At 41.7% G+C, this 26,637-nt stretch overlaps 1 protein-coding gene across 1 annotated transcript in view; it reads right to left on the bottom strand.

Moving 5' to 3' along the window:
• COL16A1 (collagen type XVI alpha 1 chain) overlaps window positions 1–23,232 on the bottom strand; it is a 296,365-nt gene extending 273,133 nt beyond the window's left edge. Inside the window, exons 1-2 of the mRNA XM_068266105.1 lie at window positions 23,116–23,232; window positions 18,711–18,823 (exon numbers count right to left, since the gene is read on the bottom strand). Coding sequence (XP_068122206.1) covers window positions 18,711–18,789 — 79 coding nt within the window. The 5' untranslated portion in view covers window positions 18,790–18,823; window positions 23,116–23,232. The remainder of the gene's footprint in view (window positions 1–18,710; window positions 18,824–23,115) is intronic.
• Window positions 23,233–26,637: the final 3,405 nt, after the last annotated feature.

Genomic DNA, 26,637 nt, shown 5'->3' with positions numbered 1-26,637 from the left:
CACTCATATAGCCGGCGGGCATTGCTTTATTGTGATACGCAAAAGCCCCTTCACCGTGGCAAGGTAACAATCATGAAGGGGAATTGACACATGTACATGCCTTTTGTTTTGTTGTTGCAGCCCCAGTGCATCCAGAAAAATTAGGCAGGCATGTACACGCACCAGAAAAATTATTATTTTTGTTCAGGAATCCACCTGGAGTCCTGGACCCTGTTGGTGGTGGCGGAGAAGGCAGTCAAGCGGCCTGCAGGCAGAGATGCTGTGTGGGGACTGCCTTAGTTTTGGGGCAGGCAGTCACATGGTGTGCAGGCAGAGATGCTGTGTGTGTGGGGACTGACTTAGTCTTCTGGCAGGCAGTAGTCCTCTGGGATCCATGCCTCATTCATTTTAATAAAGGTGAGGTACTGAACACTTTTTTTTACCTAGGCGACTTCTCTTCTCACTGACAATGCCTCCAGCGGCGCTGAAGGTCCTTTCTAGGACGCTTGAGGCAGGGCAAGCCAGAAGTTGAATGGCAAATTGTGACACCTCTGGCCACAGGTCAAGCCTGCGCACCCAGTAGTCCAGGGGTTCATCGCTGCACAGACTGTCGATGGTTCTTTCTCTACCATTATAAATAAACAAGAATAATAGAGGCGCCAAAACAGGTTAAAAAAATTAAAATCCGTCTAAAAGGAGGGACATGGGTGGATTCACCTCCCTCAAGTACATAAATGACCAGGCCAAATTCAGCCGTTAATTTACAACTGTATTTATTTCAAAAGCAATCTCCAAAATATGCTGCAACGCGTTTCACGGGCCAACATCCCGCTTCATCAGGCAATCGAGAAAGGAGAACACAATTGTAGATCAATGTAAAGCCAGAGCGCCTCTATAGACTTTCTCTACCATTGTTAAAGAAAGGGTACGGCCAGAGAATCAGGGTTCGATTCCGGTCCGGAGTGGGAGCCTGAGAAACAGCTACCACCACACATCCAAGGAAGGCAGCAAGCAGGCACGGCACACAAGTCCCGACTCAGGGAGGTAGTGACGAAAAAGAACAATACAGGACTCTTTTGAGGCCCTGTATAATGATGAATACACTTGAAATCCTTCAATGGGAATTTGTTATGGAGGGCAAGTCTGTCATTCATTCAACTGTGTGTGGTCAACTCTCATTGTACTTTCTGCACCATAATGGCCGGGGAATCAGTGTTTGATTCCGGTCCAGAGAGGGAGCCTGAGAAATGGCTACCACCACACATCCAAGGAAGGACACAATGTGCTCTATAATAATGTACCTGCCCTGACCATACTTTGCAGACCAGGCATCTGTGGTCAGATGGACCCTTGACCCAACGTCGTGTGCCAGAGATGACACTACAAGCCTTTAACGAGAATCTGTTATTGAGGGCAAGTCTGCCATCCATTCAAGCGAAAGGTATGCACTGACTCCCAGGTATAATACAATGTGCAGCCACAGATGCAGTGAAAGGTATTCAGTGACTGCTGGTACAACAATGTGCAGTCACACAGATGCAGGGAAAGGTATGCAGTGACTGGTATCAATACAATGTGCAGCGGTCACACACACAGGTATACTAAACAGGTATGCAGTGACTGGTATATGAAACTGTGTGCTGTCACCCAGGTGCAGTAAACATGAACAGGTATGCATGGACTGGTATTACAAATGTGCAGCTGTCACACACACAGGTACACTGAACAGGTATGCAGTGACTGGTATATAACGCTGCGTGCTGTCACGCAGGTGCAGTGAAAATGAACAGGTATGCAGTGACTGGTATTACAAATGTGCAGCTGTCACACACACAAGTACAGTGAACATGTATGCAGTGACTATTATATAACACTACATGCTGTCACCCAGGTGCAGTAAACATGAACAGGTATGCACAGACTGGTATTACAAATGTGCAGCTGTCACACACACAGGTTCACTGAACAGGTATGCAGTGACTGGTATATAACACTGCGTGCTGCTGTCACGCAGGTGCAGTGAACATGAACAGGTATGCAGGTACTGGTATTACAAATGTGCAGCTGTCACACACAGGTGCAGTGAAAAGGAAGGCACTGAATGTGCCGGGCCTGGCACAGTATAGCAATTAGCAAGGGCCAGCTGCGACAGACAGGGCTGTATATGCAAGTCTCAGTGGGCCACACAAAAAAAAACTGATCACAAGAACATTAGCTCTCAAAAGACCTGTTTTTGGGGTGCTTTTTAGCAATAAATATCAGCATGGAGCAAGCTAACAAGCCTAACAACAGCCTAACTAAACTTTCCCTATCTTGTCTCCAATGTCTCTCCCTTCTCTCCCTAATTCAGCAGCAGACTGAGTGAGGAAATGGCTGACGCAGCTGCATTTTATAAAGGGGGGGCTCCTAGAGGGAGTGTAGCCTGATTGGCTACCATGTAACTGCTGACTGTGATGTAGAGGGTCAAAGTTTAGCCCAATGATGTAGTATAGGGGGCGGGTCGAACTTGCATACTGTGGGCACCTATACCTGGCTATACTGAGGCACCTATACCTGGCTATCTATACTGGGGCACCTATACCTGGCTACCTACACTGGGGGGCACCTATACCAGGCTACCTGTACTGGGGGCAACTATACCTGGCTACCAATACTGGGGACACCTATACCTACCTACCTACCTATACTGTAAGTTTTTCTTAAATATCCTGCCTGGCCTGCCTTTCCAATTTTGTTTTTGGGATGCGGAAGGCCCCATCCAAAGTTTTGTGTGTGTGTGTGTGTGTGTGTGTGTGTGTGTGTGTGTGTGTGTGTGTGTGTGTGTGTGTGTGTGTGGTGGGGCAGTGTTTTCTAGTTAAGGCCTTGTAAGCATGTGCCTGTTTAATTTCGACAGGTTTGCTTTGAGCATTTCATGGGAATATCATGGTAATACTGTATATCTTTATCTTACTCTTAAGAATCCAATTTGATAACATTGATTTTAGGATCAACACATTCTGCATAGACAAGAAAGCTTGTGTGGCTGCCTGTATTAGATTTAATACACAAGGGTTATTCAGATTAATTGTGGTTTGTGGGGTGGAAGGATTGATGTGGTTGGGGAGTGGTAATGCTGTATGCATAATGGGAATATCTCAGGGTGTGAGATTCTGCGAAGGCATATGGAACCAATCAACTTGGATAATGAAAGGAACATTAGGCTCGGTAGAGGTGTCAGTGCAGCTGACATCTACAATCACACAATAAACTACAAATTAAAGAGCTTGTTTGGGTATCGCACTTCTTAACACATTTTATACAACAAAATGAATCACGGAAAAACAAGGCACAGAAGATTCTAATTTCACCTGAATTTCATTTACACTGATTCGAAACAGCTCCATACGCCTGATTAGCCATTTCATTTAAACTAACCAGCATGATTTAATTTAACTCATGTCACGCAGCAGCTAGTGTCACAAGGGCTTTTATATTTTAAGGGACAGGTGCACTGAAAGGGTTAGATATTAGAACCACCTGCTTTGGCATGAAAGAGTATTGAGAGCTCATGATAGCAGACCCCAGCCACCAGGCACACAGTCATTATTTGACCTGAACAAGCGGGATAAACCCACAAAACGTGTTGTTGTTTGTTTGTTTTTTAACAATAAAGTGTTGTTTTTTTTCTAATAAAATTTAAGTTGTCCAGTAAAGAGACTAGTGTTTCCTCTGAGAGAGGTAAACCAACAGTACCTCTCTTTTATAAGCTAGTAAAAGACTGAACAGAGGCGCCAAAAAGATTAAAAGCAAAATCTAAAATATTTAAAAAATGCTTAGGAGGTAGTGGTGGACTTACCTCCTTCAAGCAGACACAAGCAACTGTGTATTTCAACAAAAATTAAATTTATTGGTACACTCCAGTAAACAATACCCTGGAGTGTACCAATAAATTGAATTTTTGTTGAAATACACAGTTGCTTGTTTCTGCTTGAAGGAGGTAAGTCCACCACTGCCTCCTAAGCATTTTTTAAATATTTTAGTTTTTGCTTTTAATCATTTTGGCGCCTCTGTTCAGTCTTATACTATATTATATATCCACCCTTGGTGGAGGGGGATACCCCTTTCTTTCCTCAAGTCTACAGAGAGCGACTTCTTAATCCTGAGTGGGGACAGGCTAATCTCCTCACCTGCTTATACAGTGGTTGCCTGGAGGTAACCCTGGTTTGTGAGTATAATTTTTACTCCACAATATACCATTTTGCCTTGACTTACTACACTATATTGGGCCCTCGGCTCTCCCTTCTTATATATTCTTTTATAAGCTGTTCTTAAGTGTATTTATTTTGGGCACCTCCACCATATAGTCAATAGTATTGTAAGGTTAGGATTGCATAAGGATAGTGTTATGATTTGGTGCTGAAAACCATGTGCCCGAATTACTGTACCAGATACACACTTAAAAGACAGTGGGGCAGATTTGTCAATGCCAGTGTATCGAAAAGTGGAGCAAAACAGGTGCAATTTTGGAGCCGTTGCTCTCAGTGACCAAATAAAATCATAAATCTGGCCAATCTGCTCCAATCCTTCTCCAATATTCCTTGCAGTGGTGGTGATAGATGTAGCAACAGTACTGTATGTCCTATGCATATATAGTGTGTGCTCTGCTTATAAAAATATATAAAAGTTGAGCAGCTTTGCAAAGTAACCATTCATGTTTCAGCTGTTAGAGGAAAAAAGCGTACCAAATAGCTGCTTTGGGCAACTGCTCCACAACGTTAGCAGAGTAGGTATACCTACAGATACGGTACATTGGCATGTATTATGCAGCTACATCAAATTCTGTGTCTACAATAGGGCTGCATTAGCAGAAGGCTAAAATAACTCAAATTCATGTAATTGTTTTGCAGCGACTTTGTTACTCTATTATAAAACTAAAATGACTGTTCTATAATTGTCTTGCACTGGCTTTTGTTAGCAGGCAGCTGCCTTTGTGTTGCGTATTTAAATAAAAAAAGAGTTCTAGGCAAAAACAATATTTTTTTTTATAGCTGGTGTCATTGGCCAATCCCGATACAACAACTAAGAGGAAGGCATCTATAAAAATATTTATGTATCCTTCATGACTTGTCCGGAAAATACAATTATAATGCAATAAACTAACAGTATGATTGTAAAGACAATCCGATAATACCGCATATTACATCAAATGGTCATAATCCAGGCTTATTTCATCTTAGTAGAAACTGAATTATTTTTGTTGCTTAAAACACTATAAAGTGTAATTTCCCCTTTCCTTTAACAGATTATCCTTATCAGAAGAATGTCTATAAACAAACTCATTTTTTTAAGTATCTGAAAGGGTTAGTGCAAAGCTGCACTGGATGGCACATATAGGGTTGATACCCTTACGCTGGTGTTACTATGATAACACACGTTATGCTACTTGTGTAATGCATTTTACCATAGCAAAGCTATATCTACTCATTCACCATGAGTCACGCCAATAGCGTAACGTGCGGTACACTGCTGGCTGTAGTATTGATAATATTGCCGTGTGCTGCCTGTGCACAACAATATTACCGGTGGTTAGTGCATCAATCACATAGGGCTATATTCACTAAATATCTGCAAAGTTGCTGTGCTTGCACACATTAATTTTACCAATATTTACTGAATATGGCTCATAGAGCCCGATCAAATTCACTTTTTATCCAAAGTTTTCTCCTAGGTGATATTTTCCCATTATAATTAAAATGCCTTTTACGCCACCAACAAGCAAGAAAATACTCAGAATCATATTGACAGTACTTTTTCACCTACTTTTTGGTATTTTTTTTTTTTATGTAGATTGTAAAAGTTGTCCGCGCTCTCGTCTGGCCGTACAGCTAAGAGAAAACTTCAGAGAAAATGTGAATTGGATCAGGCATACAGTAGTATCTCTCCTCTGTTAGGGGAAGGAGATCACAGATTATCAGGTATAACTTTCTTTATACACAGAATTGAATAATAAGATGGTATCAAAGCCCACTTTACTCAATTCATCCCTTTATTCCTGTAAATGAAGAAAATAACACTCATTGTCCAGTTGATCCAAGGTCTCCTTCAACCAACACAGGGGAGAAAGTATTTGTGCCATCCGATAAACTACACTGCACAAAGCAAGGATATATAGACACAGAACATTTATATCGCGCTTTTCTCCTGGTGGACTCAAAGCGCCAGATCTGCAGCCACTAGAACGCGCTCTATAGGCAGTAGCAGTGTTAAGGAGACTTGCCCAAGGTTTCCTACTGAATAGGTGCTGGCCTATATATGACTGCCTACTCAAGAACAACAGGGGATAAATGCCAGTCTGCAGAGCAATAGCCACCTCTTCCATTCTGACTTGGTAGGGATTATTTTGTCACACTGCCCCCTGGCGACAAGTGGCCATAAATACACATTACAGAAGTACTAATTTGAAGCAGGGAAATGTAACACATAAGAAATAAAAAAATGTGCTTAAATAAATTGGTCTTGAGCACTTGCAAGCCTTTAAATAAATTGGCCGCTAAAGGGTTAAAACAGTCGACTAGTGGTCACATTTACTCTTATGCACAATTGTGTGTGCACAGTTTTTTGCTTTTCAAAATACAGATTTTCTTCCTTTCCTTTTAGCATGGTAAAGAGCAGCAAATGAGCAGTTCATATTTATATTCTATGACAATTATAGGCAACCTGTAGCTGTAGATGAGTTATCCAATAATGGCCTGAAAAATGTTTCAAAATTGTCTACTATAAGGTGGCAAAAAAGTTTCAGCTCTCACCTGGGTAGTATCTGATCATATTAAGGATAATTACAGAGTTAGTGGATAATTAGTGGATTAGTAGCTGTGTGATTTTGGTAGCTTGCTGTAAAATACAATATGAATTTCTTAGAATAAGTCGAAGGCAATCAGGATTTATAACAAAAATAATTCTTAGTGAAGGTGCATACAAGCCATTGCAATCACGGTCACAAGTCCTACTGGCAATACTCACTATGGTATCCAGGTGAGGACTGCAAATACTGTTTATGTTCCATAGTACTAAGCAGGTTTTACAAAAACTGCCTGCTGGGTTTGCTGGATCATGTACGCTTTTCACACATCAAAAGTACTTTGAACTTTGAAGAACTCAGCCTGCATACTGTCAATGTGTAGTAGATCCAATGCATATGATGCCAAGATGGTACAAAAAGTTTTATTAGCAGCAACCAGATATCACATAGTAAATAAAAGGTTTCAGTCTAGTATATGTCATTAATCATATCCATTATTAAGAAGAGACAAGACATTCTTGTTTACCTCCTAGTCTCTCCTGCTCACTGGTTGGGAGAAATGTGCAGCCTATGTCATAGAACAAGGAAATAGGGAGGCAGAAACATAAATAGCCCTATTCCACTAACTCACCAAGTAGGGCAGGAGCCCTGACCCAAAAAAGAGAGTGGAGATCCAGAGAGACAAAACTAAAAAGCAAAATATGAGATAATTTTCCCAAAAAATACTAAGAACAAGGGCCTGTAACAAAAGGAAGCAGTAATATAGGAGAAATGCAGCACGATAGAAATAAAAAAACAACAACAAAGATCCGATTTTGCATTAAGTCCACCAGAGGGCTAAGTACCTAAGTGAAAAACTGAAAGAAACCTCTTCTTGTAATAATAATAATCATTGTAGGTCTCCAGCTCGTTTGAGGCAAATGACCTGTTCAAGTATTTAGAAGAACAAAGCGAACATGTTGCCCTGATCAGCTCTAAGGAAATGTTTGGAAACAATAGTACAGTAAGTGGTGGATAGAAGACATACACTTTAATGCTTTGCAAAGTAGGCATACATGGAAACCTAAAGTGCCAAAAATTCAGCATGGCTACAGAGGTCTCCATCACATCAGATCTCTAAGCAACATTAATGAAGGAGCACATTGTTCCTATCCTTGCCCCACCCACAAGGAACTGCTACATTGCATGCCCTACCATCATCCCTTCTGCCCTCTCCATAGAAATTGTATACCTGAGCCAAGCATCTGTATGAGGCTTGTTCCCCTGCAGTATTGTGCCACAGATGGAGCGTGATCCTTATAGGCCGTGCTAGCAATGCATGTGTATGCACCTTAACTGTACAACCTACATATTGCACATAATGAAGATTATGAGGTACACCAAATTATGGGGTATATTCATTAATCATTGGTAAAATGCAGACAGTGCACTACACAAGCAGCACACATTGGCCCATATGCAATTCACTTTTCTTCCTGAGTTATCTCCTAGATCTAGGAGATCGTTTTCAATTTCTCTTTAAAATAACCTTTAAGCATTTTACAATTGCAAAAGTATGGTACCTAACAGTTGGTGAAAAAGTACTATCAAAATGATTTGCAGTATTTTCTTGCTTGCTAGTGGTTCAAAAGGAATTTTATGACAGGGGCCCATATTCAATTCACTTTTTCTCCTGAGTTTTCTCCTAGGTGATATTTTCACACCTTGTTATAAAATGCCATTTAAATCACCAGCAAGCTAGAAAACACTCAAAATAATTTTGATAGTTCTTTTTCAACAACTTTTAATTTCTTTATCAATTGTAAAATGCTTAAAAGTTATTTTTAAAGACTATATGAAAAGTATGTCCTAGGAGATAACTCAGGATAAAAAGTAAATTGCATGTGGGCCATTGTTTGTATAACATGAGTTATGCAAACTGTCCATGCCAATTTTACAAAACAATAGTGAATATACCCCTATGTGTGTTGCAACTGAAAAATGCCTAACTGGAAATGACTTCCTATTATGAGTGGAAAAAGACACACACAACTGTCTGCATGTGTTCACACCACACCTTAAAGAGGCAGAAAGTGAAAGACAGTCTGCCCTACTTGATGGTGTGTTTACATAAAAAAAAAATGAAGACAATGATTAAGGATATGAACTACTGTAGTGCAAATTATAGTAGCAACTTTGTGATATCTGGTTGCTTCCAAAGGCCCGTACACACGCCGTACTAAAGGCAACGATGGGTTCGTCGTCACCTCCCGCTGGGCGGGTTTTCAGCAGACAGTACAGCGTGTGTACAGTCTGTCGGCGGACTGATAAGGCTGTTTCTGAGCGATCCGCCGGGCGGACTTGACTTTAGTACGGCGTGTGTACGGGCCTTTAGCCTTAGCTTCTAAGTCTTAGCAACAGGTCAGATCCCCTTACAAACAATACTATATTCAAATGCATAATAGTTCTTTGGTTATCTTTGCAATACATTTTGAGTTCCAACAAGAAAAAGATGGCCAAGGAAAATTGGTTATACCGTCCAGATTGCTGACAGTCCCTCCATTTTTTTGTCTTAAGGTGGCCATACACTGGCCCGATTCGCGGCCGTTTCGACAGCAGATTCGATCCTGGGATCGAATCTGCTGCCAATCGTTCGCGCTAAACGCACCCGCCGATCCGATTTCCTCCCGAAATCGGATTGGTCCTTGTGGGGATTTACCCTCGATCGCCCGCGGGTAGGGAGCGCGTCGCTAGCGGCGGCCGATCCGATCAGGTATACATTACCTGACGCTGGCTCCCGGGCGTCTTCTCCGCATCTTCTCCGCATCTTCTCCGCGCTGCACCCGCTCCATCCCGGCGCTTCCTGTCACTGCAGTGACCAGGAAGTTCAAATAGAGGGCGCTCTATTTGAACTACCTGGTCACGGAGTGACACAGGAAGCGCCGGGATGGAGCGGGTGCAGTGTGGAGAATATGCGGAGAAGATGCCTGGGAGCCAGCGTCAGGTAATGTATACGCGGGGGGGGACAGGCGGCAGCGGCGGCTCCACAGATTGTGATCGGTTTCAGGCTGAAATCGATTCACAATCTGTTTGCAGTAAAGGCAGCCATACGATTCCTCTCTGATCAGACTCGATCAGATAGGGATCTGTCAGCTGGTCGATCTAATAGCAAATCGACCAGTGTATGGCTACCTTTACTTTTTCCTACTAATGGGTATTGTGGGTTTTTACCTGTATTTATCTGATCTGAATCCAGATCAGATGCTGTTGATTGAATAACATTCTGTATATGTCCTGTGTTTAATGGCAATGATCAAATGAGTACATTTTGGATCAATTAAGTGTGGTATTTGGATCAAAATGTTGGCAATCTAGACCAAATATTACTTCAAGCTCAGGCCCACTGAATTTTTTATGGTTGGGCTGGGGAAACATGTTGCAAGGTTTTAGCTGTGTGCATTATGGTGTTGTTGGTAAAACTGTTTGATGCACATAGTATTTATAGGGCAGACTCATCCAGGCAGGTCCACCTTAAAGTGACTCTGTAACAAAAATTACAACGTTTTTTCTACCATCCTACAAGTTCCTAAACCTATTCTAATCTGTTCTGGCTCACTGCAGCACTTTGTACTATCACGGTCTCTGTAATAAATCAATGTATCTTTCCCCTGTCAGACTTGTCGGCCTGTGTCTGGAAGGCTGCCAACTCTTCTGTGCTGGTCTGTTCCTCTATGCACACTCCAGTGTGTGTGTATTTACATAAGCCAGCAGCTTCTCTGCTATCTTATCAGTGATAGAAGAGAGCTGGATAAAAATCCTCCTCTGTTAGGCTGTGAAAGTAGCTGGGCTGACACATACTGAGGAATTACAAACACAGGCACAGGCAGAGCTGTCTGCAGGAAGCCTGTAATGTTCAGTGCATGAGAGAAGAAGGGGACAGAAGGTAAACACACAAATGATCTTTTGAGATTCAAAAGGAAAGATGTATACAGCCTGCTTGTGTATGGATGTATTTTCTATGTGTGGACATATTGTACATCAATCTACTTCCTGTTTTGGTGGCCATTTTGTTTGTTTATAAACAAACTATTTAAAACTGTTTTTGACTACTTTTAATGCGGCGGGGAGTGGCGAAATTGTGACAGAGGGTAATAGGAGATGTCCCCTAACACACTGGTATGTTTACTTTTGTGCGATTTTAACAATACAGATTCTCTTTAAGGAAGAGATTCAGAAAGGGGAACCTTTGGCCCTGTATCCCTATTAACTATCTGGCACCTGTATTCATTACTTATTATCCTTTCCATGCTGTTATGTATTTGTTGTATGTATGAACTGTCATAGAAAAGGAGAACATGATCATGTAGAATATACTAGAGAAGGGAGGACCCTGCCAAAGGCTTACAATCTAAGGAGGCAGGGGGGATGGACACACAAGGTATGGCTGTAGAATAATTATTCAATATAAATTTACTGTGTGGTAGATGGTAGGTAGGCCATCTTAAAGAGGTGGGTTTTGAGGGCTTGCTAGTCTTTTTAGTCTTTAAATGTGCTAACAAAACTTATATTTTAGATAATTATTGCAGAGGGCTTTCTATGACTGCATAGCAGTTGTGTTTTTTGGAGAGGTTAATGAAGCCTCTCTGGACCCTTCCCACCACAGGGTGGTGTGTGCAGTCTAGTCAGGAGGATATGTCATGTGGTTTTCACATGGTCCAGTTGTAAGTGGATGATCTTTTCCAGGTTTTTAAATCTATAACCTTAGAAATGTGTTTGCGTCCTTCCTTCTGATCCAGCTGCAAGATGTTTATGTCAGAGAATACATTTTATTGCCAAATGGAAGACTGGGCCTTCTTCAAAAAAGTGCTTATGGTTAGTAGTCTTGACAACGTATTTACAGAACATTGTCAGTAATGGATTCAGGCAATCATTTTGCTCCAATTGAGGCACTGTTATGTTTCAAAGCCTAAACATTACTGGTTGTCCTCGCTATAAAAAGATAAGGAGTCATAGACAAGCTGGTGCATATAAGCAATTATTACTTACAATAAAAATTAATACCTTTTATAGTTTGCTAAGTAACTGCACAGCATCATTAAGATCATAATGACTTCAGGGTTTTGTTAAGGGAACCAAACAATTTCTGTGTACTTGTGCTCACTAATATATCAAAACACTATTAAAGCCAAGCTCTGCTGGATCGCATGGTGTACACAAGGCACGCATTTATGGTTATAGCTTGCGACAGAAATTAAATATATATACATATGTAACCAGCACATTTTTTTATAGCTATTGAAATTCCTGGAGTGAGAAGTTGCCTTGTTCCATTCTTTAATATCATGATGGAAACAGCATAAACTGTAAAGACCATGCGCAGTATATAAATCTGAGTCAGCACATTGACTTAAAAATAATTTGCATCTCATTACAGGTTATTGTGGAATGTATAAACGTCGACAATTGCAGTATAGTATGTTTATGACATCCTTTCTAAACTAATTCTAAAACTCTTGATAGCTCCGTTATGCCACTTTCTCTATAAATTATGCATTATGGAAAATGGAAATTTAACATTGCTTGGAGAGTTGCACTGCAGTGCTGTATTGTGCTTTCTAGTATAGACTTGCACACAGAATATTCTTAACTTGCAGACACTCTCATTCTGTAACACTTCACAAGTTAGTGTATGGAGCTTTTGACTTCCATCTGACTTCAAATTTATCTCCGTTTGACTTCAGTATGTTATCAGTTGATCAACTAGACCTCAGCTTGGGCTCAGTTCACCATTCAATAGTGTATCTAGGTTCCCATTAGGGTAAAAATTCCACTGTCCAGCAGGAGAGGACAGTGTAGTGTCCGCTCCCATGGTCCATTACAGTCTGGTTGGTGCCTAGTGCAGATGCGTTTCTATTCTATTCTATTCTATCATAAAATATGATCTGTGGACAGTCAGTCTTCTGATGCAGCTCCCACCCCCCTCCATCCATGTTCTAGTTTAAAAACTCCTCCAACCTTCTAGCCATCCTCTCCCCAGCACAGCAGCACCCTCCCTGTTTAGGACTAAAAAGTATGCCCAGCTCTCCAAGAACCCAAAACTTTACTTTCTGCACTTCTCATCCACCTATTTAACTCCCTAAGCTGCCTTTCTGGCAAAGCACATGACACTGGCAGTATTTCAGAAAACACCACCTTGGAGGTCCTTGCCTTGAGTTTGTCTTCTTCCCTGAAATCATTTTTAAGACTTTCCATCTTCCACTAACTTTTTCATTGGTACCAATGTGCACCAAGACAGCAGGGTCCTTCCCAGCCCAACAATTTGCCTACGCAATCTGTCACGTGCCAAACTGGATCACCTGGGAGATATACAGTATGGCATGCAGTATGGCATGCACGGTCTCTTTGACACATTATCCTGTCTGTCTTCCTGATAATAAATTCCCTTACTACCAACACCTGCCTGGTCTTAGCTGCACTCCTACTCCCTTTCTCATTGCAGCAATTGTTTCAATGGTTGCTCAAGGACATATCCTGCTGCAGAATAAGCATCCCCAACATCATGCAAATATGCATATTTGTTAGGATTTGCTTATTCAGGACTAGCCTCCATCAATCTTTTTCCCCTTCCGCTTACCTCGAACATACCCTTGAACTTTTGTTCTAGGTATGTGTGCATTGCGCAAGATGTACATAGCACCACATGGCTCAAGATGGAGGCCATGCTAAATCATAAAGGAATTTTATTAAAAACAAAGTAAATCAAATGTGGTGGTAAAATAACCAAAGAGTCAAGAGCACACACCTATTGCAGCTTCAGCTTCATTACTTCAGCTGCTTGTGTTTCAACACCTGCTTTTAACGCCAATGTCCCTTGTCTTGAGCCACGTGGGAAAGCCACAGACTGAGCAAGTTCAGAGACTGAGTCCTAAAGCTGACTAAATAGCTAATCCCTCCCCTGGTAAATCCCTGTCTGCTGATCAAATGGAGGGCCAGGGGAAACAATAAGGAAAAATATCTATTTAAAATCTGACACTTGCTGCTCTCACTGAAGGGAACTTAAGATGGGAGATTAGCAATAAACTATACATACCTGGGGCTTCCTCTAACCCCCTCCGGCCTAATTTCTCCAACAGCAGGGGCGTAGCAATAGGGGGTGCAGAGGTTGCGACCGCATCGGGGCCCTTGGGCCAGAGGGGCCCCAAATGCCCTCCCTCAACTTCAGTATTAGCTCTCTATTGGTCCTGTGCTCATAATAATCACTTCTATAGATACTTTGAATAGTGGTAATCATTAACAAACTGCTCCCCATTCCCTTCTTGCACCTCTGACACTGTAGTTGCCACTGGCAGGTTTTGGAGCGCCGTATCAATTGTTACATATAGAGTGTTTGGGGGGCCCCATTGTCAAACTTGCATCGGGGCCCACAGCTCCTTAGCTACGCCACTGTCCAACAGCATCCTCTTCTCCCTCTCTGTTCACTCGCAATTGGCCCAGAAAGTCCTTTGGTTCGTGGCCAACTGCGCATGCGCAGCTTGTTTGTAAGCGCGCTCCAGCCGTGTTCACGTTGGCTGGAGTGTTCTGCTCCTGCTCCGGGCGACAGGAATGAGACAGGGGAGCATGCCTGGCCGGATTGTGCATGCGCAGAGTGGCTCCAACTGTAAGGTTTTTCCATGGCCAGTTGCGGGTGAATGGAGAAGTAGAAGAGGACACAGTGGGAGCGATCAGGCCGGAGGGGGCTAGAGCAAGCCCCAGGTATGTATAATTTATTGCGGGGGCCCCTTCTTAGGTACACTTAAGATATCAGATAAACAGCAATACACAATTCACCAGATATCAGATAAACAGCATATCCACAATTTACCAACAATATAGTATATAAGCAGTACTCACAGCTCACCAGTGGAGTGACACCAGCTCTCCATCAGAATAAAGGGTTTGGCCTACACTTCCTGTTTAATTTATCAACTGTGTTTCAGCTAATCCCTCCCCCTGGTTAATCCCTGTCTGCTAATTAAACGGGGGGGGGGGGGGGGGCAACAAGGAAAAATATACGTTTAAGGCAGACCTGAACTCAGAACTTCCTCTCTGATATAAAAGATGCGCAACAGCATAATAACCTTTCAAGGCAATCAGGGACCTCTGTATAGAAAGATTTGATACTTACCCGGGGCTTCCTCCAGCCCCATAAGCATAAGCACAACCCTCGCCTTCTTCCTGCGGTCTGCCGTTCAGCTGCAGTCAGCCCTGGAAACTGGCTCAGTCGCATCAGTCGGGGGCTTCTGCGCATGTGTGGACCTCCTGTGCATGCGCAGAAGACCCTGACTGATGTGAATGAATCGGTTTCTGGAGCTGATTGCGGCTGAATGACAGACCGCAGGAGGACAGCAAAGGACTCAGACGTACTTATGGGGCTGGAGGAAGCCCCTGGTAAGTATAGAATCTTTCTATACGGAGGTCTCTGATTTTTTACAACTGATACAAATCCTGCAATAAATCTGCAGTGTTTTGACTTCCTGCTTTCATGGAAGCAGACATATTGTTTACATCCTGTGTTTACCAATTCTCTCTCTGCCAAGGAAATCAGCTGACTCAGCTCAGGGATCGAATTGCAACTTGTGATTAGTCACAGATGAGGGGGAATTAAACAGGCTAAACTCTCTAAATACATGCAGGGTGCATTTCTGCATGTTTTGCTTCTGTCCTGTGCAAGAGTTCTGGTCCACTTTAACCACTTCACCTCTAAGGATTTTTTCCCTTAAAATCCAGAGCAATTTTCACATTTTAGCACTGCTTCCATTCATTCAGCAATAACTGTATCACTACGTATCACATCTAAATGAGCTATACATTGTTTTTAGCCACAAATTAGGCTTTCTATGGATGGTACGTTTTGGTAAGAATTATTTTATTTTATATGCATTTCAAATGGAATAAGAAGAAAAAAATAATTTTAAAATTAAATGTGATATTGTACAGTAGATAAAACCCAAACATTTTATTTGGCCATTGTCACAGTTATTACAATATTTAATTTGTGTCCCTAGTACAATGTTTGGCACCAATATTTTATTTGGAAATAAAGGTGTATTTTTTTCCACATTTTTGGGGGGGTTTCTAATTGTACTCTATCAATAATTACAAGCCCTTATTTGCAAAAATAACAGTAATATACCCTTATAGCATGCATATTTAAAAAGCTCCATAAGTACACAAGGTTATAATTGATGTATTGTCTTTAAAATTCTGTAACTTTTTTTTATAGCAACCCTAAAGCTTGCATGTTTAAATACACTTTTAGCAATATATGCTCCCGTGGCCACCATCCTCTGCTTATGGCCAAGAGATACAACCTCAAGGCAGTTGGTGACAGACACTGAGCAGTGCATGCGTACAACTTGACCAGCAAATATAAAGTATTTCAGCATCTGATTACAATCAATAAGCAGTCTGCACAAAGACAGCATCAATGAGTGCCCAAGTCCAACATGTTAAACTATAATCTTTACTAATTATGTTACCTTTGGTTATTTTGCCTCAAAAGCTGTCTCAGATTCTGATAAAGTTTAACAAGGTCTCAGTTGATATCTTTTGGCTGCAATAAACTTTTCAAAGAAAAGCATGCCATACTTATTTATAGCATGCACCAGCTTCTGGAAATTTTAATAAAGTTTCTACTGTAAGCTCTGCTTTAGCTTAATCTAATATATTACATTTTTACTTATTCAGGGCTTGCCACCTAATTAATGTATTGTGTAAAAAAGCAATGCATGGATAAGAAAAGAATGAAAATGTAATGCATCAATATGAAATTAGCTAATATTGGATATTTTCATCCCACAGACATAGTGGCATGAGACTAACTGAATCTGAAATGGAATATTAGAAGAACATCTTAGAAGCCCCATATTTTTTGCATCTCCTTGTGTGTTTTCATTGGGAAAATAAAGTATTGCTTTCTTAAAAAAGAAGGTTATTGCAGGATGTCACTTTAAGCATATGTCTAAAACAGGCCAGTGGGTGGAGCCATGCAAATCAATGACATGGCAAGTATGCATCCAGAGAAGCTGGTTGGAAACAAGCTAATGCACCTGCTATTTGGAGCTGCAATTTGCATAACAGACGGCCCAAGCACCTGCTATTTTATCAGGAGCCTCTGGCACCAAAATTACCAGTAATAGCCTATGTGGCATCTATATTATTGGTGGTGGTGGTGGTGGTGGTGGTGGGGGGGGGGGGGTTAGAGTTAGACATTGTAGGGGGTCTTCGTGTTAGGCAGCAGAGGAGGGATTATAGTGTTAGACATTGAGGGAGGGGGGTTAGTGTTAGGAATCTGAAGGGGGGGTTGGTGTTGGGCATCAGGGGGGGAGGGGGGTTTAGTGTTGAGTTTCGGAGGAGGGGTTTAAGTGTTAGGCATCAGAGGGGATTTTTTAGTGTTATGCATTGGAGAGGGGCTTTAGGGTTAGCCATTAAAGGGGGACTTAGGGTTAGGCATCGGAAGATGGTGTTAAGGTTAGGCATCAGAAGTTTATTTTTCAGGGACAGGCATCAGAGGGGGAGTTTAGAGTTTGGCATCAGCAGGGGGGTAGTTAGGGACGGGGGAGTGGTTACATTCAGGCATTGTTAGAGGGAGAGATCTGTGTGAGAATAAGGTTAGGTTAAGCTATAGTAAAATATCAGTAAATACTTCCAATGTGTTATCAGAAGAACCCACTGAACCATCGTTGAATATTAGTAATTTACCAATATTCTACTTGCAGATATTCCTGACCCCCAGATTCTTGCTGCACCAATTTTAAATGTGCGCATCTTGAGGATTAGAAGATTGTAACATGTATGGACCCTGGCACTCTCACAGGCTCTTCAGAAGACGCCTAAGCTCTTCCATCTCTGTTATATACTGTGCAATTCTAAGGAGCCTGACAGAGTGTCTGGGTCCTTACATGTGACGCTGCTAGCAACAGCAGCCTAGCTAGTTTTATTACAGTCCACAGTGACGTTAGATAGTAGAGGAAGGTAGGAGTGAACCATAACTCCTACTGCAGACATGAAGGAAAGACAAGTCTGAAAAAAAACAGTTACTACTGATGTTCTCCAATCCCCACAGCATAATGGGCTGATCAACATGTACGTTGCTTACTGCATAAGTGACGGGATGCCCAATAATTATGTAAGTAAAGTAACTGCTTGTTTTTCTTAAATCAATTCTTTTTCATAGCTATGTCTACTTACTTAATTTTACTTGCTATCTACGTCTACTCGCTGAATTTTATCTAGCCCTTATAAAAGCAATAATTCACTATATTGCCTCTTTAACAGGTGAAGGTGTAAATATATTTTCTTCAATCATGTATCTAGGAAAAAGAATCAGAATTTAACCTATTTTAACCTAACAATGCCGTGGAACATTTTCCTTATCTCTTGTATTAGTGACAGGTGTCATTGGAAGAAGATGGGGGAGGATAATTATAGCTTGGTGCCCTGCTGGGGAGATTTCCCCTCACATCCTAAGCACTACTCATGTAACCATGACTGCCTCTCCAGATACTCAAGGTGAAAGGAAAGCATTTCAGAGGTCTCTTTACATTATTAATGTCTAATCTGCAGATGATTTGTTTGACATAATGCCACGTGGATTGACATCAGCTCAAATCTTGCTGTGCTTTGAATCTGGATATACATAGTTTATGGTACAAACGGAGAGCACATATTTGTATCAGTTCATGCCTTGGAGCACTCATATATTTACATCCTGCATATATATTACATCAAAGACAAAAAAGAAAAGCAATGCCGCTTTTTATCATGATGACCTCCAAGCAAAAAGGAAAAAAAAGGCAAGGTCTGGATCCAACCCAGAAAAAGATCCCTACCAGAAATGAATATATGATCAGGCTTTGTTGCATTTGCTTTAGGATTACTAAAAGCAATGTGAGGGGAAAGGAAAGACAGAGAGTATGGTTCAGAAATATACTACCTGTCTGAGGTAGGATTCTTCCATTGCTGCACAAGAAGACACTGAGCAGCCAGATCCACGATGTCCACAAATGCCACATGGTGGTGGTGGTTAGGGAATACAGTTGATTCTACCTGTTTAGAATGGGAAAATATACTCAATTATTGTTACTTGCTGAACTTGAGCTGGTAATATTACTTGCTTATGAGTACATACTGTATACACTTAATTTAAGTAGCATAATGTAAAGCAGTGTTCTACAAACAGATCCCCATGCATAAAGTAGTGTAGCTCTTCAGCCCTGCTGTGCCATACATGTGAGCAAAAACAAAAAAGGTTGGGTGCCTGCTTACAAAGGACCAGTGCTCAGGTGGTGCCACATACTGGTTTACCCTGTGCAAGATTCATAGGGTAAACAATGAGACCAGTGCCCTGTCAATGGCCACACACATAAAGGGCTGCAGAACTGAAAGGTAGAGATACGACTGTTGAGTGTTTCAGCACTTTCTGTAGTTTTTCTTACTCTCCCTATGGGCAAAGACTAAAGTAAGACATACATGTACTCACAAAGAACATCTGATCACAGCCCTCATCACTCTGTCTTCATGCTTACCAAAAATTGGGGTACCTTTTCCCACCTGACCACCTGCAAGTACCAGGAGCCAATCACTCATATAGCATGCAGTAGCCCCTTCCCATGCACCATGGATGGTATCCAGCCTCTCCAATTGAATGAATGGAGCACTACTACTCTACCACCTGCAGCACAGCACCATCTAGCAGGTTCATCTGCATTGTATGGAAATAGACACACTGCACTTTAGACCACCATGTGGACCTGAATGGGAGGATAGGTGTGAACTGGGTTAAGGTGACTTTGAATAGAGTTGAAAGAATATGTGAATGTTATAAGTACACTCATTCAGAGTTTAGAAATTATTTAGGTCTATTGAGGGAAAAAAGTTTACCGAGTAGTTAGGTCACCTGACTTCTCAGTACGGTACTCTGCACTCAGTACAGTACTCTGTGGAAGTCGGGCCCGTTCAGATCAGAAATGCGGATGGCCATGCGTGCGGAATGCGTGCGGACCGCAACGCGTACGAACGCATGGCCATCTGCGTTTGTGTGCGTTGCGTGGCTGATGCCATCACTGAAAAGTGAATGGGACAGCCACGCGTTTTTGCAAAATCTGCGTGCAGCATGCGTTCCCAGACCGCACAGGTCCGGAACGCATGCAGTGTGAACATGAGACATTGCACTCTATGCAATGTCTGATGTCGTGCGTTTTGGCCACCTGCACGCGTTTCCAAAACGCGGCTGGAAACGTGTGCAGTGTGAACGGGCCCTAAGGTACAGAAATATGTGACCTCTCGTTCTCCAGTGAATCTCTTCAAAGGAAGAATATGGAAGGGCAAGTATAAATGATCACTACACGCAGCATGGGACCAAGAGGGGCAGAACTTAAAGTGACCTATGCTGTGTTAGTCAAATATACAACTTATGAAAAAAGAGACCCAGGTATTAGAAACAAGTAATAATCATTTTTTATTAAAAAAATAAATAAAAAAAACTCCTGGCTAAAAGAAACCTAATTATCTACAATATAACCCCTGATGATTCCTGTGTCACTAAAATGAACTGCTTGGTTACATGACTCTACCATGATGAGAGCTGCCATTTTGGTTTTCTCCTAGGGCCTAGGCTAACATGTTTTAGCAGAGCTGGGACAAATTCCACCAGCATCCAAGGCTGAGACACCAAAGTGCGCCCCTCTATCCCTCTCACACCAGCCATCACACACTAATTGCTATTAGAATAAGAGGTGCCCCTTTTTGTTTAGGTGGTTTCCTAATGGAGGTTTCAGGGCCCTTTTCCACCAGCGCGTTTGCGCTGGCTGAATCGCAAAAACGCAAACCGTAAGCGATTTTACAATCGCTACGGTTTGCTTTTTAACATGGGAATCGCGGTAGGTCATTTCCACTACCGCGATTCGTTTTTGCCGGGAACGCGAACGCGCGGCGGAGCGATAATTGCCGCAATTTTGCTATGCAGTGCATAGCATAGCAAAATCGCGGCCGCGAACGTCGGGGAATCGCCGGTAATTGCGATTCAGCAATCGCTAGCGTTCAGCGTGAACGCTAGCGATTGCTAGTGGAAAAGGGCCCTTAGGGATTTTTTAACATTTGCTAATGAGAGGTTTTGTGGCAAAATAGTAATATTAGTATATTAATATTTGGAATGTCAAAACCCTGTGTTATGCTTATTTCCACTTACAAAAGTGTTGCTGCCCAGAACATCAGTGAAAGTTTGACTCCCGCTATGGGTATTCATAATATTTTAGTGTTCTTTAGTAGAACAAAAATATAATTTGTGATGTTGTTAATGGTTACTGCACAAAATTGCTCTTTGCTCCATTAATGTACAAAAATGGTATAAAAAGTACTATAGTCATACTGCTCTTCATTTTTTTAAGTACAGCAAGCTGTAGACATGGCAGAAACTAATTCCATTGCGGTATTTAAATACGTCAAACAGACCTCAGGCTACACAAAAGAATGTACAGGGAAAAAAAAAAAAGGATCCAAATTCCATATGAACTTTCCAACATCAGACAAATACAGAAGAGTTATTAGATGAACTACCATAAATCCCAACTTGAGTATAACTAGTGTCAGAAGTACACATTAAAATGGCAGTGAAGAAGTTAAATAAGTTTTATGTGTCACTAGGTGATGAGCCTGGCCAGACAAGTCTCCTCCCCCAGCATGACTAGAGATGTACAGGTACCTACATGCTCGGATTCTCAGCTGCACATTTGGACCCATACAATACCTGGGGCTCGAGGCATATGACCTCTTTTCACATAACACAGAATAACACATAGAGCAAAGCCATTTATCAAAGAAAGAGCACTGTGATAGCCTGCAAAGCTTTTTGAATAAGACCAGTAAGTGGGTAGAGAAAGGTCATTGAACAGTAGGAGGGATTCACATGCAAGAGAATAAAGCAATATTCTAATGCTATTTTAAAGACTGTAAATGTATTTGTAGTGCTTTAACGTTTCCCAGTGCATGTGACAGGCCAATATAAAAAAAAAAGAAAATAATAGTAATAAATACCACCTTTCGTTTTTAATAAAGTTAGATGGTAAGAGAAATAGAAGATGATTACTGATTGTCTACTGTGGACTGATGCTTGTTACTTTTTGCCTAATAGTTTATTATTTGTGTATTGTGTGTTATACATTAATCTGTGATACATACAGGCCAGTTTTGCTGTGAACCTTTAGAATACTAGTGTGCAACTTTTACATACACTGATGTTAATTTACACCATCTGATATTTGTAGTATTTACTGTATTATTCAGTATTGAAAGACCAATGAGCAAAGACCCCGACACAGCAATCAATTGGTGACCTGTCTTCAGCTAGCTAAAAGCTAATTGCTTTACTATAATTAGTACTTTTATGCTAGCTACTTTATCCCTCTTTTACATTATACAAGGAGAGGAGCAAATTCAGCAAAATGATGATGTTTCCACAGAGGCGTGTTTATTTGTTTGGAATTCCAGTAATATCTTTCCAAGGAAACATGAAAAGTTTATGTAACAAAAAGGAAAGAGACCCTCAAGTAGCAGAAAAGTGTATGGATGTTCAGGTTGCTCTGAGGAACATTACATAGTTTGCATCCACCTCCCCCATGTATGCAAGAGAGCCACAGCAAACTGCAGGCGTTTGAATTTCCTAAACTTCATTGAGCTGGCAGATGTGATGTAATTATTTTAGCAGAGGCTGTTTCCATAGGAGGCTTTCCAGAAAGAGGCACATAAAAAGGATAAGACCGTTGTGCTTTTGCAGTATGACTGAGGTAAAATCTATGTAAAGAATAGCTGTTTAAGGGTAAACTGTCGTATTGACACAAAAGCACACACCAACTCAAATTCCTGCAAAGAGTCAATAAGTAATCAATTAACCACACATGGATTGCACAGTGACATTATCTAGCAACTTTTAAGAAAGTTAGATGTAAAATGTGAGAGGGGGTTCTGAGGAGGAGCAATTAAGCTACTAAATCCCTGCAGTTGTCATATGTACAGTAATGAATGTAGCAGATATACTGAAATGAACTGCACAAATGAAATGAGTAAAAGCATGTGTGTGGGTCTGCAAGGATACACATACACAGTGTGGCTGCACAGGCTCCAAACTTAGAAGTCATAGTTACTACACCTCTAACAGACCAAAATTACAGACAGGAGGTGCAATGCTGCCATCAAGGGATGCCCAGTGTGCTTCTTTGTGTCTGGTGGTTTTGGGCTGCAGTGTGACCAATCAGGACAGATGTTGCTTATCATGAAGTGCACTGTGGACATTGCCCTTTGTGTCTAGCAGCAGCACAGCAGTATAACTCCACACGCAGACTCACCGCTCTATAGCACTGACTCTTCTCAGACACAGGAATTTGGATCCATGTTGCATAAAAAACCCCTTGAAGCTCAGCGATATTCCCCTTGTGCTGAGACTTCACTCTCTGAGTCCCAGTCTTCCCTTCCCCTCCTGTCTCCTCCTCCCTTCTCAAACTTATTTTCCTCCCCTCTTTTCAAAACTCACAACCCCCTCCTCATCTTACTATCTCTCCATCTGCCCATCTGCTTCTTCCAGTTTCTTTCATCTCTCATTCCTCTTTTTCTCTGTCCCTCATTCATCACTTTCCACTGAGTCACTAAAGTAATGCAAGTCATTTTTTTCTTAAAAGTCATTTTCAAGAAAATGAAGAAAGACACAACCACAAATGAGTTACTGTTATCATTATTAGTGGTGCTACGCCTAAAGGAGGCAGAGGTTGCGACTGCACTGGGGTCCCTGGGCCAGAGGGGTCCACTAGGGGCCCTCCTTCTTCCATCTTATTCGCTTTTCATTGCTATGCTGGTAATGAATACCCCTATATTTGCATTGAACTGTTTTCATTACTATGATTACACCCCTCAGACAATGCAGCTGTCCTTGGTAGGTTTTGGGGCTCCATATCAATGCAGTGCTTGGGGAACCATGTAAAACCCGCACTGGGGCCCCGAGCGCCTTAGTTACTATTGTTACTGATTTATATAGTGCTAATATCTTTTGGGGCATTTTACAAATACTTGTTTTACAGATAAATTGAACGGATAAGCAAGGGCAGAATGGATCAAAACACATTTGGAGAGCACATCTTGGCACTGCTTCAATATGCACCAGTAAGATTGTAGTGCAGAGGCAGCGCACGCCAAATTTACCAGTGCTAATGCTGGGAGCAGGGCACCACCTGTTTCGGGTCAGTGCTTCTTCTGTGCTCATGGGTAACAGAACACTAGAGGGCAAGCCTAGTGGGGAGGTAAGGGGATTTGAATGGGGCAGATACAGGCATAAATGGGGTGGGCTAATGCTGTGGCCTGCATCTTCCTGTGTAAAAAGGTGACTTTTTGTGAAGGAGCGATCACACTTGTGTCCGCCGTGGAAATGATTCCTTGCAAGCAGGTAGCATATACACCAATGTGTGAACCCAAAACAACATAATTAGGCAGCATCTATTTCAAGCAACATAATTAGGCAGCATCTATCTTCAAGCAACATAATTAGGCAGTGTCTACCCACAAACAACATAATTAGGCAGCTTGTCTCTCCAAATATTATAGCTAGGCTTCATATACTACCAACCAACAAAATTAAGTAGCTTGTCCTTCCAACAACATATTTTAGGACGTTTGTTCCCTCGTACAAAATAATTAGGCAGTGTTTACCTATGTACAAAATAATTAGGCAACATATCCCTAAAAATATATAGTGTTTCCCTTGGCACAACCCATTTAAGCACCATGTTCCCCAAAGAACAAAATTAGGCATTATGGCCCCAGAGCATATCCCACCAAACATTATAATTAGGCAGTATCTGCCCCCAAGCAATATAAGTTGACAGCAAGTACCTACAAGCAACATAATTATTCAGCATAATTCCTCCAAACAACACAATTAAGCAGAAAAAAACCCTGAAAATAACCTAATTATGCAGCATACCTCCTAAAACAACATAATTAGATAGTATGTACACACAAGTAATATAATTAGGCAGTGTGTATTCCCAAACAAGTAAATCAGTGTGTACCCCCAAACAAAATTAGAAATTGGTTATCTCAAACAACACAACAAGGCAGCATATACCCCCAAACAACTTAATAAGGCAGATTTTTCTCTTCCAGCAACATTTTTAGGAAGTACCCCCTCCACACGTCATAATTAGTGAGCATATCCCCCAAACAACATAATTAGAATTCATGTCTCCCTGAACAAAATTAGGCAGAGCGTCCTGCCCAAATTATATAATTAGACAGATTGTCCCCTAAACTACATACCTAGAAGAGCATATACCAGGAAGCAACACAAAACATGTCCCCTAAACAACATAAATAGGCATGGTGTATCTCCAAACATCATAATTAGGTCACATATCTCATAAAACAATATATTTGGGCAGCATATACCCACAAACAACACAATTAAGCAGCGTGTCCCCTCAAACACCACAATTAGACATCATATCACTCAAACAACAAAATTCAACAGCATTAATCTCCAAACAAGATCATTTGACATTTGACCCATTCCAGTCTGTCTTCAGGAAACACTACAGCACTGAAACTGCCCTCATCCAAATATGCAACCACCTGCTCATGGCAAGAGACAGAGGAGAGTGCTCGATTCTCATACTGCTAGACCTTTCTGCAGCCATTGATACAGTTGACCATGACATCTTGATAAACAGGCTACAGGAATACTGCGGCATTGATGGCGTAGTTCTTCAGTGGTTCCAATCCTTCTTGAGTGGCAGAACCCACAAAGTATCTATGGGGCCATTTCTGTCCACCCCTGTATCACTAAAATATGGGGTGCCCCAGGGCTCAATCCTCTCTCCCCTGCTTTTCACGAATTACATGATACCGCTTGGAAAACTAATCCAAAAACATGGCCTGACATACCACTGCTATGCAGACGACACCCAACTATCTCTTTCCTTCAAGCCTGGTGTGACAGACCCAACTATAAACGCCTGCTTACGTAAACTACAGCAATGGATGAATGACAACTGGCTGAAACTAAATGCAGACAAAACTGAAGTCCTTCTGATTGGAGGGCAGAGCATGATAACAAAACAACTTAACTTGCAGTCTTCACCACTGGGAATAGGAGGCACGGATCTATGCAGCTCTAATCATGTGCGTAGCCTGGGAGTTCTAATTGATGGGGACTTACACTTCAGAACTCAAATCTCTGCTGTGGTGAAATCATCCTATTTTCACCTGAAGAACATTGCAAAAATCAAGCACCTCATCCCCCCAGAAGATCTGCCAACCTTAGTCCATGCCTTCATCACATCCCGACTGGACTACTGTAATGCTCTCTACACTGGCCTTCCAAAAAAGGTCTTGTACCGCCTACAGCTGATACAGAATACTGCTGCCAGACTGCTAACCAACCAACCCCGTCACTGCCACATAACGCCAGTCCTGCACTCCCTTCACTGGCTACCTATAGAATGGAGGGTCCTATTCAAGATCGGCCTACTGACATTTAAATCCCTGAATAATCTAGGTCCTGAATACATGAAAGATATGCTGCAGCTGCGTAGCAATCCCCGCATTCTCAGATCCACAGGTTCTAATAATCTAGTCATACCCAGAGTCCATTTGGAAACTTTTGGTCCCAGAGCCTTCTGTCATGCTGCCCCTACGTTTTGGAACTCCTTACCTCAACAGATCAGGACAGCTCCATCCCTGGACGTGTTTAAATCCAGACTGAAAACCCACCTGTTCAGTTTGGCATTTGCAGAAATTTAACTTTTGTTGTGTGAATACTTCATCCTACTACCAATTACTGAATCTGAGAGAGCCTAAGCGCTTTGAGTCCTATGGGAGAA

This window comes from Hyperolius riggenbachi, chromosome 2 (assembly GCF_040937935.1).
Source record: "Hyperolius riggenbachi isolate aHypRig1 chromosome 2, aHypRig1.pri, whole genome shotgun sequence".
Classification (NCBI taxonomy): Eukaryota; Metazoa; Chordata; class Amphibia; order Anura; family Hyperoliidae; genus Hyperolius; species Hyperolius riggenbachi.
This window is presented reverse-complemented; position numbering and strand designations above follow the sequence as displayed.